Raw genomic sequence first — 12,389 nt, 5'->3', positions numbered from 1 at the left:
AATCATAATACGTAATTCTGATGGTTAATATTGGGTGTCAACTTGATTGGATTGAAGGATGCAAAGTGTTGAACCTGGGTGTGTCTGTGAGGGTGTTGCCACAGGAAATTAACATTTGAGTCAGTGGGCTGGAAGAGGCAAACCCACCCTCTATCCAGGTGAGCACCATCTAGTCAGCTGCCAGCACGTCTAGGATAACAGCAGGCAGGGAACGTGGAGGGACTAGACTAGCTAAGTCTTCCAGCCTTCATCTTTCTCCTGTGCTGGATGCTTCCTGCCCTCAAACATTGGACTCCTAGTTCTTCAGCTTTGGAACTCCGACTGGCTTCCTTGCTTCTCAGCTTGCAGACGGCCTATTGTGGGACCTCACCTTGTGATCGTGTGAGTCAATACTCCTCAATAAACTCCCCTTTATATATGTAGCTATCCTATTAGTTCTGTCCCTCTAGAAAACCCTAATACAGTGATACATATTGACAAATTTTTATAAAATGTAGAGCAGTGTTTCAATCTTTTTTCATTATCACTCCCTCAAGAGTCTTTGTAGATATGTTCCCCCTAATTGTTTTGCACCCTCCGTCATGAAATTAAATATTAAGGAGTTGGCTGGGAGCGTTGGCTCACGGCTGTAACCCTAGTACTTTGGGAGGCCGAGGCGGGCGGATTGCCTGATCTTAGGAGATCGAGACCAGCCTAGGCAAAACGGTGAAACCCTGTCTCTACTAATATAAAAGAAATTAGCCGGGCGTCAGCTTCTCGGGAGGCTGAGGCAGGAGAATGGCGCGAACCCGGGAGGCGGAGCTTGCAGTGAGCTGAGATCGCGCCACTGCACTCCAGCCTGGGCGACAGAACGAGACTCCGTCTCAAAAACAAACAAACAAACAAACAAACAAACAAAAATTAGCCGGGCGTGGTAGCAGGCACCTGTAGTCCCAGCTACTAGGGAGGCTGAGGCAGGAGAATTGCTTGAACCTGGGAGGTGGAGGTTGCAGTGAGCGGAGCTTGCGCCGCCGCACTGCAGCCTGGGTGACAGAGCAAGACTCCATCTCTTAAAAAAAAAAAATAAAAAAAAAAAATATATATATATATATACACATATATATGTATATTTGTCAGGCAAGGTTGAGCTTTGGAGAGCCAAACGCTTGTAATATCTAAGTTTTTTGTTTTACCTTTTCCTCCCTCCCCCCACCCAGAACCAATTTTCAGCCACTTGGGGACATGTAGAGCAGTTTTACTTACTAGAATGTTCCCTGTAGAAACTGTATCAATTTTTCAGCTTTTTAATCTCTGCAAGAATTTCCTAAAATGAAGTTTTGATGTACAAACAAGCTTTTAAAAAAGCCAAAACCCACAGAAGACTCCCCTTGCCCTCATCCTAACTCAACTGATAATAATTGTATACATTCAAGGGAAGATGCTGAAGAAAAAGGGGAAATAATAAAATAATGGGACACTAATCATGATCAGGAGTAGACGATCAGAATGAAAGCTATCAAGAGAGCAAGAATAACAGACTATGAGGGTAAGCCATGACTCTCTGACCAAATGAGTCAGCCTTCGCTAGTCATGCGAGTCCTCAGGGGCTGCATATCTACCTTCTGATCTTTCCCATTGGTCCAGTTCTAGTCTTAATTTGTAAATTGACCAGGAGTGGTGGCTCATGCCTATAATCCCAGCACTTTGGGGGGCCGAGGCAGGAGGACTGCTTGAGCCCAGGAGTTGAAGACCAGCCTGGGCAACATGGTGAAACCGTCTCCAAAAAATACAAAAATCTGCAGGGTGCGGTGGCATGCGCCTGTAGTCTCAGCTACTCAGGAGGCTGAGGTGGGAGGATCTGATGAGCCCAGGAGTTCGAGGCTGCAGCGAGCCACAATTACCCGCTGCACTCCAGCTCCAGCCTGGGTGACAGAACAAGACCTTGTCTAAAAAAGAAAAAAAATTGTAAATTACCTTGATACTGATTTCTTAGTTTTTGTTTTATTGTATAGTTCCTATAGCTGCCTTAAATTTCTTGTGGAATCAAGGAAATACTTCATATGTGTGTATATACTATATAAATCAGTAGAAGCATTTTCACCTTTAGACACCAACAGGGAGCTATTAATATTATCAAACATTAGTCAACAATCAGCCGGGCGCAGTTGCTCACACCTGTAATCCCAGTACTTTAGGAGGCTGAGGTGGGCAGCTCACTTGAGGTCAGGAGTTCAAGACCAGCCTGGCCAACATGGTGAAACCCTGTCTCTACTAAAAATACAAAAATTAGCCAGGCGTGGTGGCGGGTGCCTGTAATCCCAGCTACTTGGGAGGCTGAGGCAGAAGAATCACTTGAACCCAGGAGGTGGAGGTTGTAGTGAGCAGAGATCATGTCACTGCACTCTAGCCTAGGTGACAGAGTGAGACTCCGTCTCAAAAGGGAAAAAAAAAATTAGTCAAAAATCAATTCGTTGAGGTACCCTAAATACTCACTGTGGATACTTGAGGGCAGAGATAATGTCATACTGATTTCATAACTAGACCATAGCAAGCATAGTAATAGTCTGCTGCACAAATAACTGAGGATGGTATAAGCTCCCCAGGTGATATTTCAATTGAGACACCAAATCAACTATTTGAGTTTATATGACTGGTATAATACTTACAGAGTTGAATACAATCTTATTTAAATTTTTTACATCATAAAGTTACATCTGTATCTTCTTCTTCTTGTTTCTGCTTTTCTTCTGTGTTCTTCTTCTTCTTTTGAGTCTGAGTCTTCCTTTGTGGCCCAGGCTGGAGTGCAGTGGCACAATCATAGCCTTGAACTCCTGGGCTCAAGTTATCTACTGGTCTCAGTCTCCCAAGTAGCTGGACTACAGATGCAGGCCACCACATCTAATTTCTTTATTTTTGTAGAGATGGGGTGTTGCTATGTTGCCAAGGCTGGTCTCAAACTCCTGGACTCATGTGATCCTCCTGCCTCACCCTCCCAAAGCCCTGGGACTACAGCCATGAGCCACTGCACTCAGTTTTTTTTATTTCTTTTTGATATATATGGTCTTAAAAATAAGCATTTATAATGATTTTTTTTTGAGACAGAACCTCACTCTGTCGCCCAGGCTGCAGTGCCTGGCCACATTTATAATGATTATACATAAACATATGATGCTAATGTAATGAAGTGAATATGCTGGTACTCTAATGGACGAAAGCACAAGATAAAATTGTGATACTAGAAAAAGGACTTGGTTTGTGAAAAGAATCAAAGCTCTATATTATAGTGATTATACATATTCTACTACATCTGAAGGCACTCTAACATATGTGACATACCTCAGAAGTATAACTTAAACCTGTACAGACTGGGTATCATTAGAATAGAGCTATAAAGTATCCTTAAAGAGGAAAATCTCTTTACCATTTGCTCGTTCTAATCTTGACAGACTAGAGTTATGTCACAGGTCTCCAATTTGTTTTTATTTTTTAAAGATCAAATGAAAATACTTTCAAAATTTAAAATACACAGCCTGCTATCTTCTGTTCTCCAAAGAGTGGAACATTAGAAGGCTTTAATTTAAAATATTAGATCCTTTTGAATATTCCAAAGTGTTTCTGCACTCTTCTTGAAAAGGGCCTCCTCCTCAGAATTCAAGTTAATTTTCACAACATCTGAGACACCATTCCGCCCCAAGACACAAGGGATACTGAGAAAGAGTTCTTCTTTTATTCCATATAATCCCTGAAAGGCAAGATAAGATACTGTTCAAATAACCTGATATGGAAAAGCAGCTATGCAAAAGGGCATCAAAATAAGAGTAGACAGGAGAGACTAAAGCATTCAACAAGAATCGCTCAGAGGGTGGCAGAGTGATGATCAGCAGAAGCAAGAGCATCCTTATAAGCATGTGGAACTTACATTCAATGACATGAAGAAGATGCCAGAGGCCTTTAGAAGGACCAAGAAAGGTACAATTTACCTTATCCCTCACCAGATCATCTTTTGGTCCACGGGAAAGGATGTCATGCAGTCTTTCATGATGCCATTTTATCAAATGGAGGACTACGAGGATCAAGTAACTTGTGTGTAGTCCAAACTACATGAAGGCAACAGTGAAGCAGGAGGTGACTGGGAAGGCTCTGCTTCATACCTTTACAGCAGGGAGCATCATTGAGTTTGGACAATGGGTGCTACGGGTGGCATTTTAAGCCTCCAGAGGTAAGCTGCCAGTGGAGCCTACAGATACTCTTACATGCCCGGTGGGGCCTGTGCCTCCCATCACCAGTTGCAATGGAATGCACTCCTGCCCTTTTGTACGCCTATCCACCACCTCCACCTGAGTTCTATCTAGGACCTCCCATCATGGATAGGGCCATAAAACAGGTGCAGCCCCATGGCACTGCCCTATCCTGGGCCCCTGGAACCTCCCATCAGAAGCCCCAAAATTCCCTCCATTCCTGCAGCCAAGGCCAAGAAGCAGCTGCCAGAGCCTATTACAACCTAGGCAACTCACACAACATCTACATGCATATGTACCAGCCTCCACCACCTCCATACTACCCTCCCTGGTCTTGGAAGATAGGAAAACTCAATATACCCCCAAAACATTAAAATTAAAAAAATGTGAAAAGACACACAGTCAAAAAAAAAAAAAAAAGACACCCAGTAGACCCCTCACACTTCCCTGCCTCCTACCACTCATCACTCTTTACCTCTCTCCTTGGGGCTGAGTCTGGGGTTGTGGGAGAAGGGAGGGCCTTGTTCTTCTCCAGGACTGATTATAAACAGTTACCAGGAATGGCGTTGAAGGAAGAGGGGAGGCTCCTTGACTCTGGAGCAGTGCCTCACAGCTTTCCATGCTACAGAGCCCACGGGCGCTATTCAGCCATGCTTCCCTCTCACCATCTCTGGGGCTCTCCTCAGGCGCACAAGGTGTGCCCCTTGTTCCTGTTTTGCTCTAGTAACTTCTCCCCACAGAGGGATTCTCTGGTTACCTCCTCTACCATAGTCCAGCTCCCTCATTTTGGTAGCCACTTCACACTCAACCTCATAAGCACCATCAGATCAGCCAAGTGTCATCCCTGAGGGCACCCTGCCAGGAACTACTTACATTCCTTCCACTTTGGCATCTGCCTAGCTGTGGAAAGCCACTGTCTTTTCAGACTGTCAATCCACATTCTATTCAGCCAGGCTCCAGCCACAGTCATACTGAAATTCGCTTCCCTATCCTCTTTTTTTTTTTTTTTTTTTTTTTTAGGAGACAGTGTCTCGCTGTGTCACCCAGGCTGGAGTGCAGTGGTGCAGTCATAGCTCAATGTTGCCTGGACCTCCTGGGCTTAAGCAATCCTCCCACTTCAGCCTCCCAAGTAGCACACACCACCATGCCTGGCTATTTTTCTTTTCATTTTTTATAGAGATGGAGTCTTGTTATGTTGCCCAGGTTGGTCTCCAGCTCCCTCTCCGATCCTTGGTCATTCTGTTGCCAACTCTGTGACATTTGAAGCTTTAACATGAGCTTCCATGGGTGTAACCAGAGGCAAGGCCTCTGATGGTGGCAGAGGAAGAAGTCCCTCTGCTTCCCTACTGGTTATTTCCAGAATTTGTTTCCCTTTACCTCCTGTCATCTCTCTTCTCTCTAGAAGAGGCACCTCAGACTGGAATTCGAGAATTCATTTCCACCCATCATGCCATCTGAGGACTGCTGGGTGGGCTGGGAACAAGGTCTCCTGCCTGAATCCTGGGACCAAGCCTGGCCCTGTGTGCTAACTGTGAGCTGCTGCTAGCCTCCTCAGCCTACCCTTTTCCCTTTAAGCTTTATGCCTGGTTAGTGATAATTTCCCCTGGATATATTAGATTTTGTTCTCATTTGCTCTTGGACCGGCTGTGAAATACAGAGATTGTTTAAAGAGAATTCCCTATTTATTTGACAAAAAAAAAAGTCCAATTAATAATTAATACATTAATGTGAAATAAACTCTGCACACCTTGATTTGGTGAAAATGTGAAGTAGTAAAAGTGAAGTAACTGGGAAAGAAAGAAAAAATAAGAATATACAAATGACTCTGCTTGTAATGTCAAATGTTTAAATGTTCTCTATAAAATATAACTCAGCAGGGCGCATTGGCTCATGCCTGTAATTCCAGCGCTTTGGGAAGCCAAGGTGGGTGGATCGCTTCAGGTCACGAGTTCAAGACCAGCCTGGCAGCAGCGCAAAACCCCTTCTCTACTAAAAATACAAAAAATAGCCAGGTGTGGTGGTGCGTGCCTGTAATCCCCGCTACTTAGGAGGCTGAGGCACGAGAATCACTTGAACCCAGGAGGCAGAGGTTGCAGTGAGCTGAGATTGCGCCACTGCACTCCAGCCTGGGCAAGAGTGAGACTTCATCCCTCCCCAAAATATTAAAATTAAATTAAAATATAATGTCCATTGACTTGTTCGGTAAAGGCTATTAAATTCCCACATTACTCAGTTTCTTCACTGATTACTCATTTGACACTTCCCTGACTCTCTCTCCAGAGTCCTCGAGGGGTAGTTGCTTATTCTCCCATAGGTTCTGCAGCCTCAGAAAAGAAGGGGTGTGTGGTATCCATTGTGCACTCTTCATTGCCTCTTCCAAATCTTTGGTTTTTTTTTTTTGTTTGTTTTTGAGACCAGAGTCCCATTCTGTTGCCCAGGCTGGAGTGCAGTGACATGATCTTGGCTCACTGCAGCTTGTGCCTCCTGGGTTCAAGCGATTCTCTTGTCTCAGCCACCCAAGTAGCTGGGACTACAGGCGTGCACCACCATACTCAGCTAATTTTTGTATTTTTAGTAGAGGCGGGGTTTCACCATGTTGACCAGCTGGTCTCAAACTCCTGACATCAAGTGACCCACCTGCCTCAGCCTCCCAAAGTGCTGGGATTACAGGCATGAGCCACTGCACCTGCCCTGTTCTTCCAAATCATTAATCCCCTGCTCTTATAAAAACAAAACATATTCTCCCTATTTTTTGAAGATCATCTAATTCAGCTCTTCTTCCCTTTGTAATGACTAACCTCCTGGTTATTCAATCTCATTCACAGACTGACACATGGCTCACAGTCTTCCCTGTCTATCTCAATTTCTGCCATTATCCTTGTTAACTTCAATATGCATATGAATAATCCAACCAAAATTCCCTTTCTTTCCAGTTTCTAGACTTTTTTCGCTTATGAAACCTTCTGCTCCCACTCCCATTATCCTACTCCTTTTACTACCTCCTTTCACTAAAAATAGAGAAATCGGCAGGCTGTGGTGGCTCACGCCTGTAATGCCAGCAATTTGGGAGGCTGAGGCAGGCGGATCACGAGGTCAGGAGATCGAGACCATCCTGGCTAACACAGTGAAACCCCATCTCTACTAAAAATACAAAAAACATTAGCCGGGTGTGGTGGTGGGTACCTATAGCCCCAGCTACTCGGGAGGCTGAGGCAGGAGAATGGCGTGAACCTGGGAGGTGGAGCTTGCAGTGAGCCGAGATCGCACAACTGCACTCCAGAGCCTGGGTGGCAGAGTGAGACTCCGTCTCAAAAAATAAAAAATAAAAAAAAAAAATAGACAAGTCATCAGATGCTTCCAATGTCAAATATACAAATCTACATGCATCAGTACACATTCTCTCTTTGTTAACTCCTGCCCCTCCTCCTTTTAGGGGTAATGCCTACAACTATGCTCTGGACTCCATCTCCCTCTGCTTACCACTTCTGTCTTCATCCTCTCCCTTGGTAGTTGATCTTTACTATAAGCATCTTATCTGTGTAACAAACAAACAAACTTCTTGCCCTGATTTTCCTTACTTTCGCAACCAAATTCCTAAAAATAGCTATTACACTTGTCTTAATTTCCTCAGTCTACACCAGTGGTTCTCAGCCAGAGGTATTATAGGATCTAAGCCTGCAGCTACTGGGAGCCATCTTTGTTGCCCCATGGAAAAAGTCTGCATGAGTTGGAAGCCAATAAAGGAAAAAGATGAGCCAAGAGAATGGAGAGAAAAGACAGCTCTCATAATATCGTCTGAGTACCAGAATCAGGCTTCCTTGGCATTTCAGTTACATAAGCCAATATATTTTCTTTTTGCATAAGCTAGTTTGAGTTGGCTTCACACTGTTTATAGGCCAGGGCTCAAAACTGTGTCCAAAACTGTAAACATGATCTTCAAACCTGGTTCTCTTTCAGGATTCCCTTCCTTAGGTCAAGATATCTGTATTTTTTTGACCTGACCTGAGGTCAAGGTCTTTGTATTTTTTATTCACTATTATATCCTCAACATCTTGTACACTGCCTGGCATATAGTAGTGACTCAATAAATATTAAAGGAAAGAATGATAAATGAAGATTTAATTTAAGCCTACCTTAACCATGGTGGAAACTGGGTGCACTCTCCTAAGATTTTTCAAAATGGATCCTACCAGATCCATCACAGACAGTCCAATAGCCCAAGAGGTATACCCCTTCAGCTTGATAATTTCATAGGCACTACAGTTGTAGAAAATCAAAATCATAATAAGTCAACCCAGAGAAAACATATTCTTCAAGCATCCATTTTGAAGTAATCTACATGTCAATGCAATTGTATTATAATTTTCTCATAGATTTCTTATAGAATTTATAAACAGGCAACAAAACTTTCTATACCGGTCTAATAAAACTTCACTACATACTTTATTACTTTTTTATCGATTTTTTTTTTTTTTTGGAGACAGGGTCTTTCTTCCTTGCCCAGGCTGGAGGGCAGTTGTGTGTGATCGTGGCTCACTCCAACCTCTGCCTCCTGGGCTCATGCGATCCTCCCACCTCAGCTTCCCAAGTAGCTACTTGGGAGTACAGGCATGAGCCACCATGCCTGGTTAATTTTTGTGTTCTTTGTAGATACAGGGTTTCGCCATGATGCTCAGGCTGGTTTCAAACTTCTGAGCTCAAGCAATCTGCTCGCCTCGGTTTCCTGGAGTGCTGGTATTATAGGTGTGAGCCACCGTGCCCAGCCTACTTAAAGTAAAAATTAATTTACCACTTTTTTAATCATAAAGGCAGAATACTAGGACAAATGTGCCACTCAAGATGAAACTAGCTTTTAATATTTTTTGTATTGTTGCTTAAATATGCAACATAGAAACTAATCACCTTGAAAGTTACCATGTAAATCTCTTAGACCATTTAAAATTGTTACTAGTGGCTGGGGGCAGTGGCTCACATCTGTAATCCCAGCACTTTGGGAGGCCGAGATGGGTGGATCACGAGGTCACAAGTTCGAGACCAGCCTGGCCAACACTGGCCAACACAGCAAAACCCCATCTCTACTAAAAATACAAAAATTAGCCAGGTGTGGTGGCATGTGCCTGTAGTCCCAGCTACTCGGGAGGCTGAGGCAGGAGAATCACTTGAACCTGGTGGGCAGAGGTTGCAGTGAGCCTAGACTACACCATTGCACTCCAGCCTGGGTGACAGAGTGAGACTCCATTTCAAAAAAAAAAAATTGTTACTAGCTTGCCAATGTAAATTTATATAGTTGTAAGCTGTGTGTATATATCTTTCCTAAGAATATATCACTAAATCAATAATAAATGAATATGGAAAATATTCATGATACATTTTCAAAGGAAAATAGCACAATACTAAACATTATGCATTTTCTTATCTCTGGCTTGTAAAAAATATAAATTTTTATACAAACTTTAGAGCTGCATCGACCCACCAAGTTATTAATAGTGATTATTTTCACAAGACAGGCTTACGGGTGAGTCTTCTTTATGCCTGGCTGAATTTCCTTATTTCCTACAATTAATATTTATTATATATTTGCATTGCTACAAATAGTGGTCTCAGGTTTGGATTGACAGTCAACTTCACTGGACAAAGAGGGTTTAATTTAGCACTAAGTTTATTTAACTTTTAGAAAGGATATAGAACAAGAAGCACAGACTATACAGCATATCATTCATATCAGGAGGTCTTACAACTACCCCGTTTTAAAGCCCCAAGAATGCACATAACACACTTGGTTGCCAAAGATAAGGCACATATATATACCACCTGAACACAGGGAGATTGGGCCTGGACTGTTCCTACAGTAGTGTCCTATGATTTGACTATCAGTCCAAAATCAGGGCCACTATCAGAGGCCATGCAATACTTTTGATGACAAAAGTACTTTTAGACCCTCAATTCTATATGGCCAAGACTCCGGGGGTAAGTAAAAGGAAAGGGAAAGAGGGTCTGCCTGGCACCTGATTGACAGCATACTGTCTATGAGTTGAAGAAAAGAAAGCTCTACAGTAGATAACTGGGGACAAATCTCACCAGCTGAATCTGGATGACAGATTTATCCTCTCAGGTATTAACAAAATGGATTGAGAAACAGAAGAAAGTTGAGAATGGCTAAAAACATAATCCTTTAGTTGTTATTAACCATCCTGATGAAAATAAAATTGCTGGTGTAAAAGAAACGGTAAAGGGAGCAAATAGAAGAAATAGCTTCAAGGCTGGTACTTTAAGACAAAAACTGATACACATTGTAAACCAAATGCCCTCTTGGGAAGAAGTAAGGACATCCTATTAAATCATGATGTCATTCCTCTGCAATTGGTGGTTAGACAACAGCAAATCAGAAGCTGTTGTGTAAAAAGAGCTAAGTAGTTTTTAGATAAATATTAGCAGCACCCTGAGGATTGTTTATAATTATAGATCCTCTGCTAAATAATCAAGAGGCAAATAATTTAATTTTAGATACTGTAGAGTTGAGAGAACCAATAGTGATAAGTACTGATCTGAAACACATTGGAATATTTGGTATTCAAATCACACAGGACTTCAATGGGAAATGTGATCTTAATCCTTGTTCCCTTAAAGCAAGTGTCTCAAATTAAAAAGGAACTGCCCGAGCGCGGTGGCTCACACCTGTAATCCCAACACTTTGGGAGGCCGAGGTGGGCAGATTGCTTTAGCTCAGGAGTTTGAGACCAGCCTGGGGAACATGGTGAAACCCCATTCCTACCAAAAATACAAAAAGTGGTGAGGCATGGTGGCATGCAGCTGTATTCCTAGCTACTCAGGAGGCTGACGTGTAAGGATGGCTTGAGCCTGGGAGTCAGAGGTTGCAGTAAGCCAAAATCATGCCACTACACTCCAGCCTGGATGACAGAGCCAGACTCTGTCTCAAAAAAAGAAAAAAGAAAAAAAAGAACTACCATTCTCTGTGGTACAATTATTAGTGACTGGGTAGATAAAAGACCAACACTGTGACAGCCCTATGGGAGGTAGATGGGCTGCTCCATAACACTTGGAAACCACTATTGGTTAAAACAAGTTCCTTAGTGGGCGGGGGGTATGGATGTGCCTCCAGACCAATTAGATCCCTGCATTTATTGGAGACTGGTCTCCTGGCCCCTATAGCTGAAAATATATGGGCATAAGGGACATTTTTTGTTGAGAAGGATAGGAAAAGATACTGTAATATTAATACATACTGTGTTTTCTAGGGATTAATTTAACCTCTCATTCAAAGCTTTTTGGTGAAACAAAGCATTTGTAGGTTCCCTTAAGAGAATTTAAGAAAATTAAACATACCAATAATGATTGCCAAAGTAAAAGATATTTTGGTAAATTGACCTAAAACTTTCAATTGATGTGATACTTATGGAAATAGTTTGGCCAAAAAAAGAAATACATTTGCTTTAGAAATATAAAAACAGCGTGGTGGCTCTGGGAGGCTGAGGCGGGCAGATCACCTGAGGTCAGGAGTTGGAGACCAGTTTGGCCAACATGGTGAAACCCCATCTCTACTAAAAATATGAAAACTAGCCAGGTGTGGTGGTATGCTCCTGTAGTCCCAGCTACTCAAGAGGCTGAGGCATGAGAATCACTTGAACCCAGGAGGCGGAGGTTGCAGTGAGCCAAAATTGCCCCACTGCACTCCAGCCTGGGCAACAGAGCAAGACTCTGTCTCAAAAAAAAAAAAAAAAAAAAAGATAGAGAAAGAGATAAAACATGTGATTGAATGTGTGTATCAACACCTTTAATAAGACGCAAGTGATAGTAAATGATGGAGGGGGAAAAAAGACAGTCTGGTTGGTTAAGAATTACCAAAACATTGTGAAGGATTCTGTTTACCTACCGTGTCTTATAGATTCTAGTGGTTGTAGATGTACTAACTTGTCTTTTTCTATTTATAAAATATTGAAGAAATGTTTGTCAAATGAACTCTGAAGAATATATGATACAAAGATAATAATCTGAGGTCATGGAAAGGTACCAAGGGTAAAGGGTTAACAGTGGATATGAGCCCTTTCGAAAAAGCCAGAAGTAAATGGGAAGATAACCTTGAGTTTGAGTTCAGGCAACATAGTTTTCTAGATATAAAAATTAGTTAAGATAAATGTGGACTATTAACTATAA

General features: G+C 42.4%; 1 protein-coding gene across 6 annotated transcripts in view; it reads right to left on the bottom strand.

The window, feature by feature from the left end:
• Window positions 1-3,437: 3,437 nt before the first annotated feature.
• LDHC (lactate dehydrogenase C) overlaps window positions 3,438-12,389 on the bottom strand; it is a 41,427-nt gene continuing 32,475 nt past the window's right edge. For 3 of the 6 annotated variants that reach the window (XM_030829643.1, XM_030829645.1, XM_030829646.1), the window contains 2 exons: window positions 8,351-8,474; window positions 3,514-3,721 (listed from right to left, as the gene is read on the bottom strand). In XM_030829643.1, coding sequence (XP_030685503.1) covers window positions 3,557-3,721; window positions 8,351-8,474 — 289 coding nt within the window. In that variant the 3' untranslated portion in view covers window positions 3,514-3,556. Of the gene's footprint in view, window positions 3,722-8,350; window positions 8,475-12,389 lie in introns of all 6 variants that reach the window. The other 3 variants (XM_003254298.3, XM_030829644.1, XM_030829647.1) reach the window with 2 other exon arrangements.

This window comes from Nomascus leucogenys, chromosome 15 (genome assembly GCF_006542625.1).
Source record: "Nomascus leucogenys isolate Asia chromosome 15, Asia_NLE_v1, whole genome shotgun sequence".
NCBI lineage: Eukaryota > Metazoa > Chordata > Mammalia > Primates > Hylobatidae > Nomascus > Nomascus leucogenys.
The sequence above is the reverse complement of the archived record's forward strand: the minus strand, read 5'-3'. Positions and strand labels throughout refer to the sequence as shown.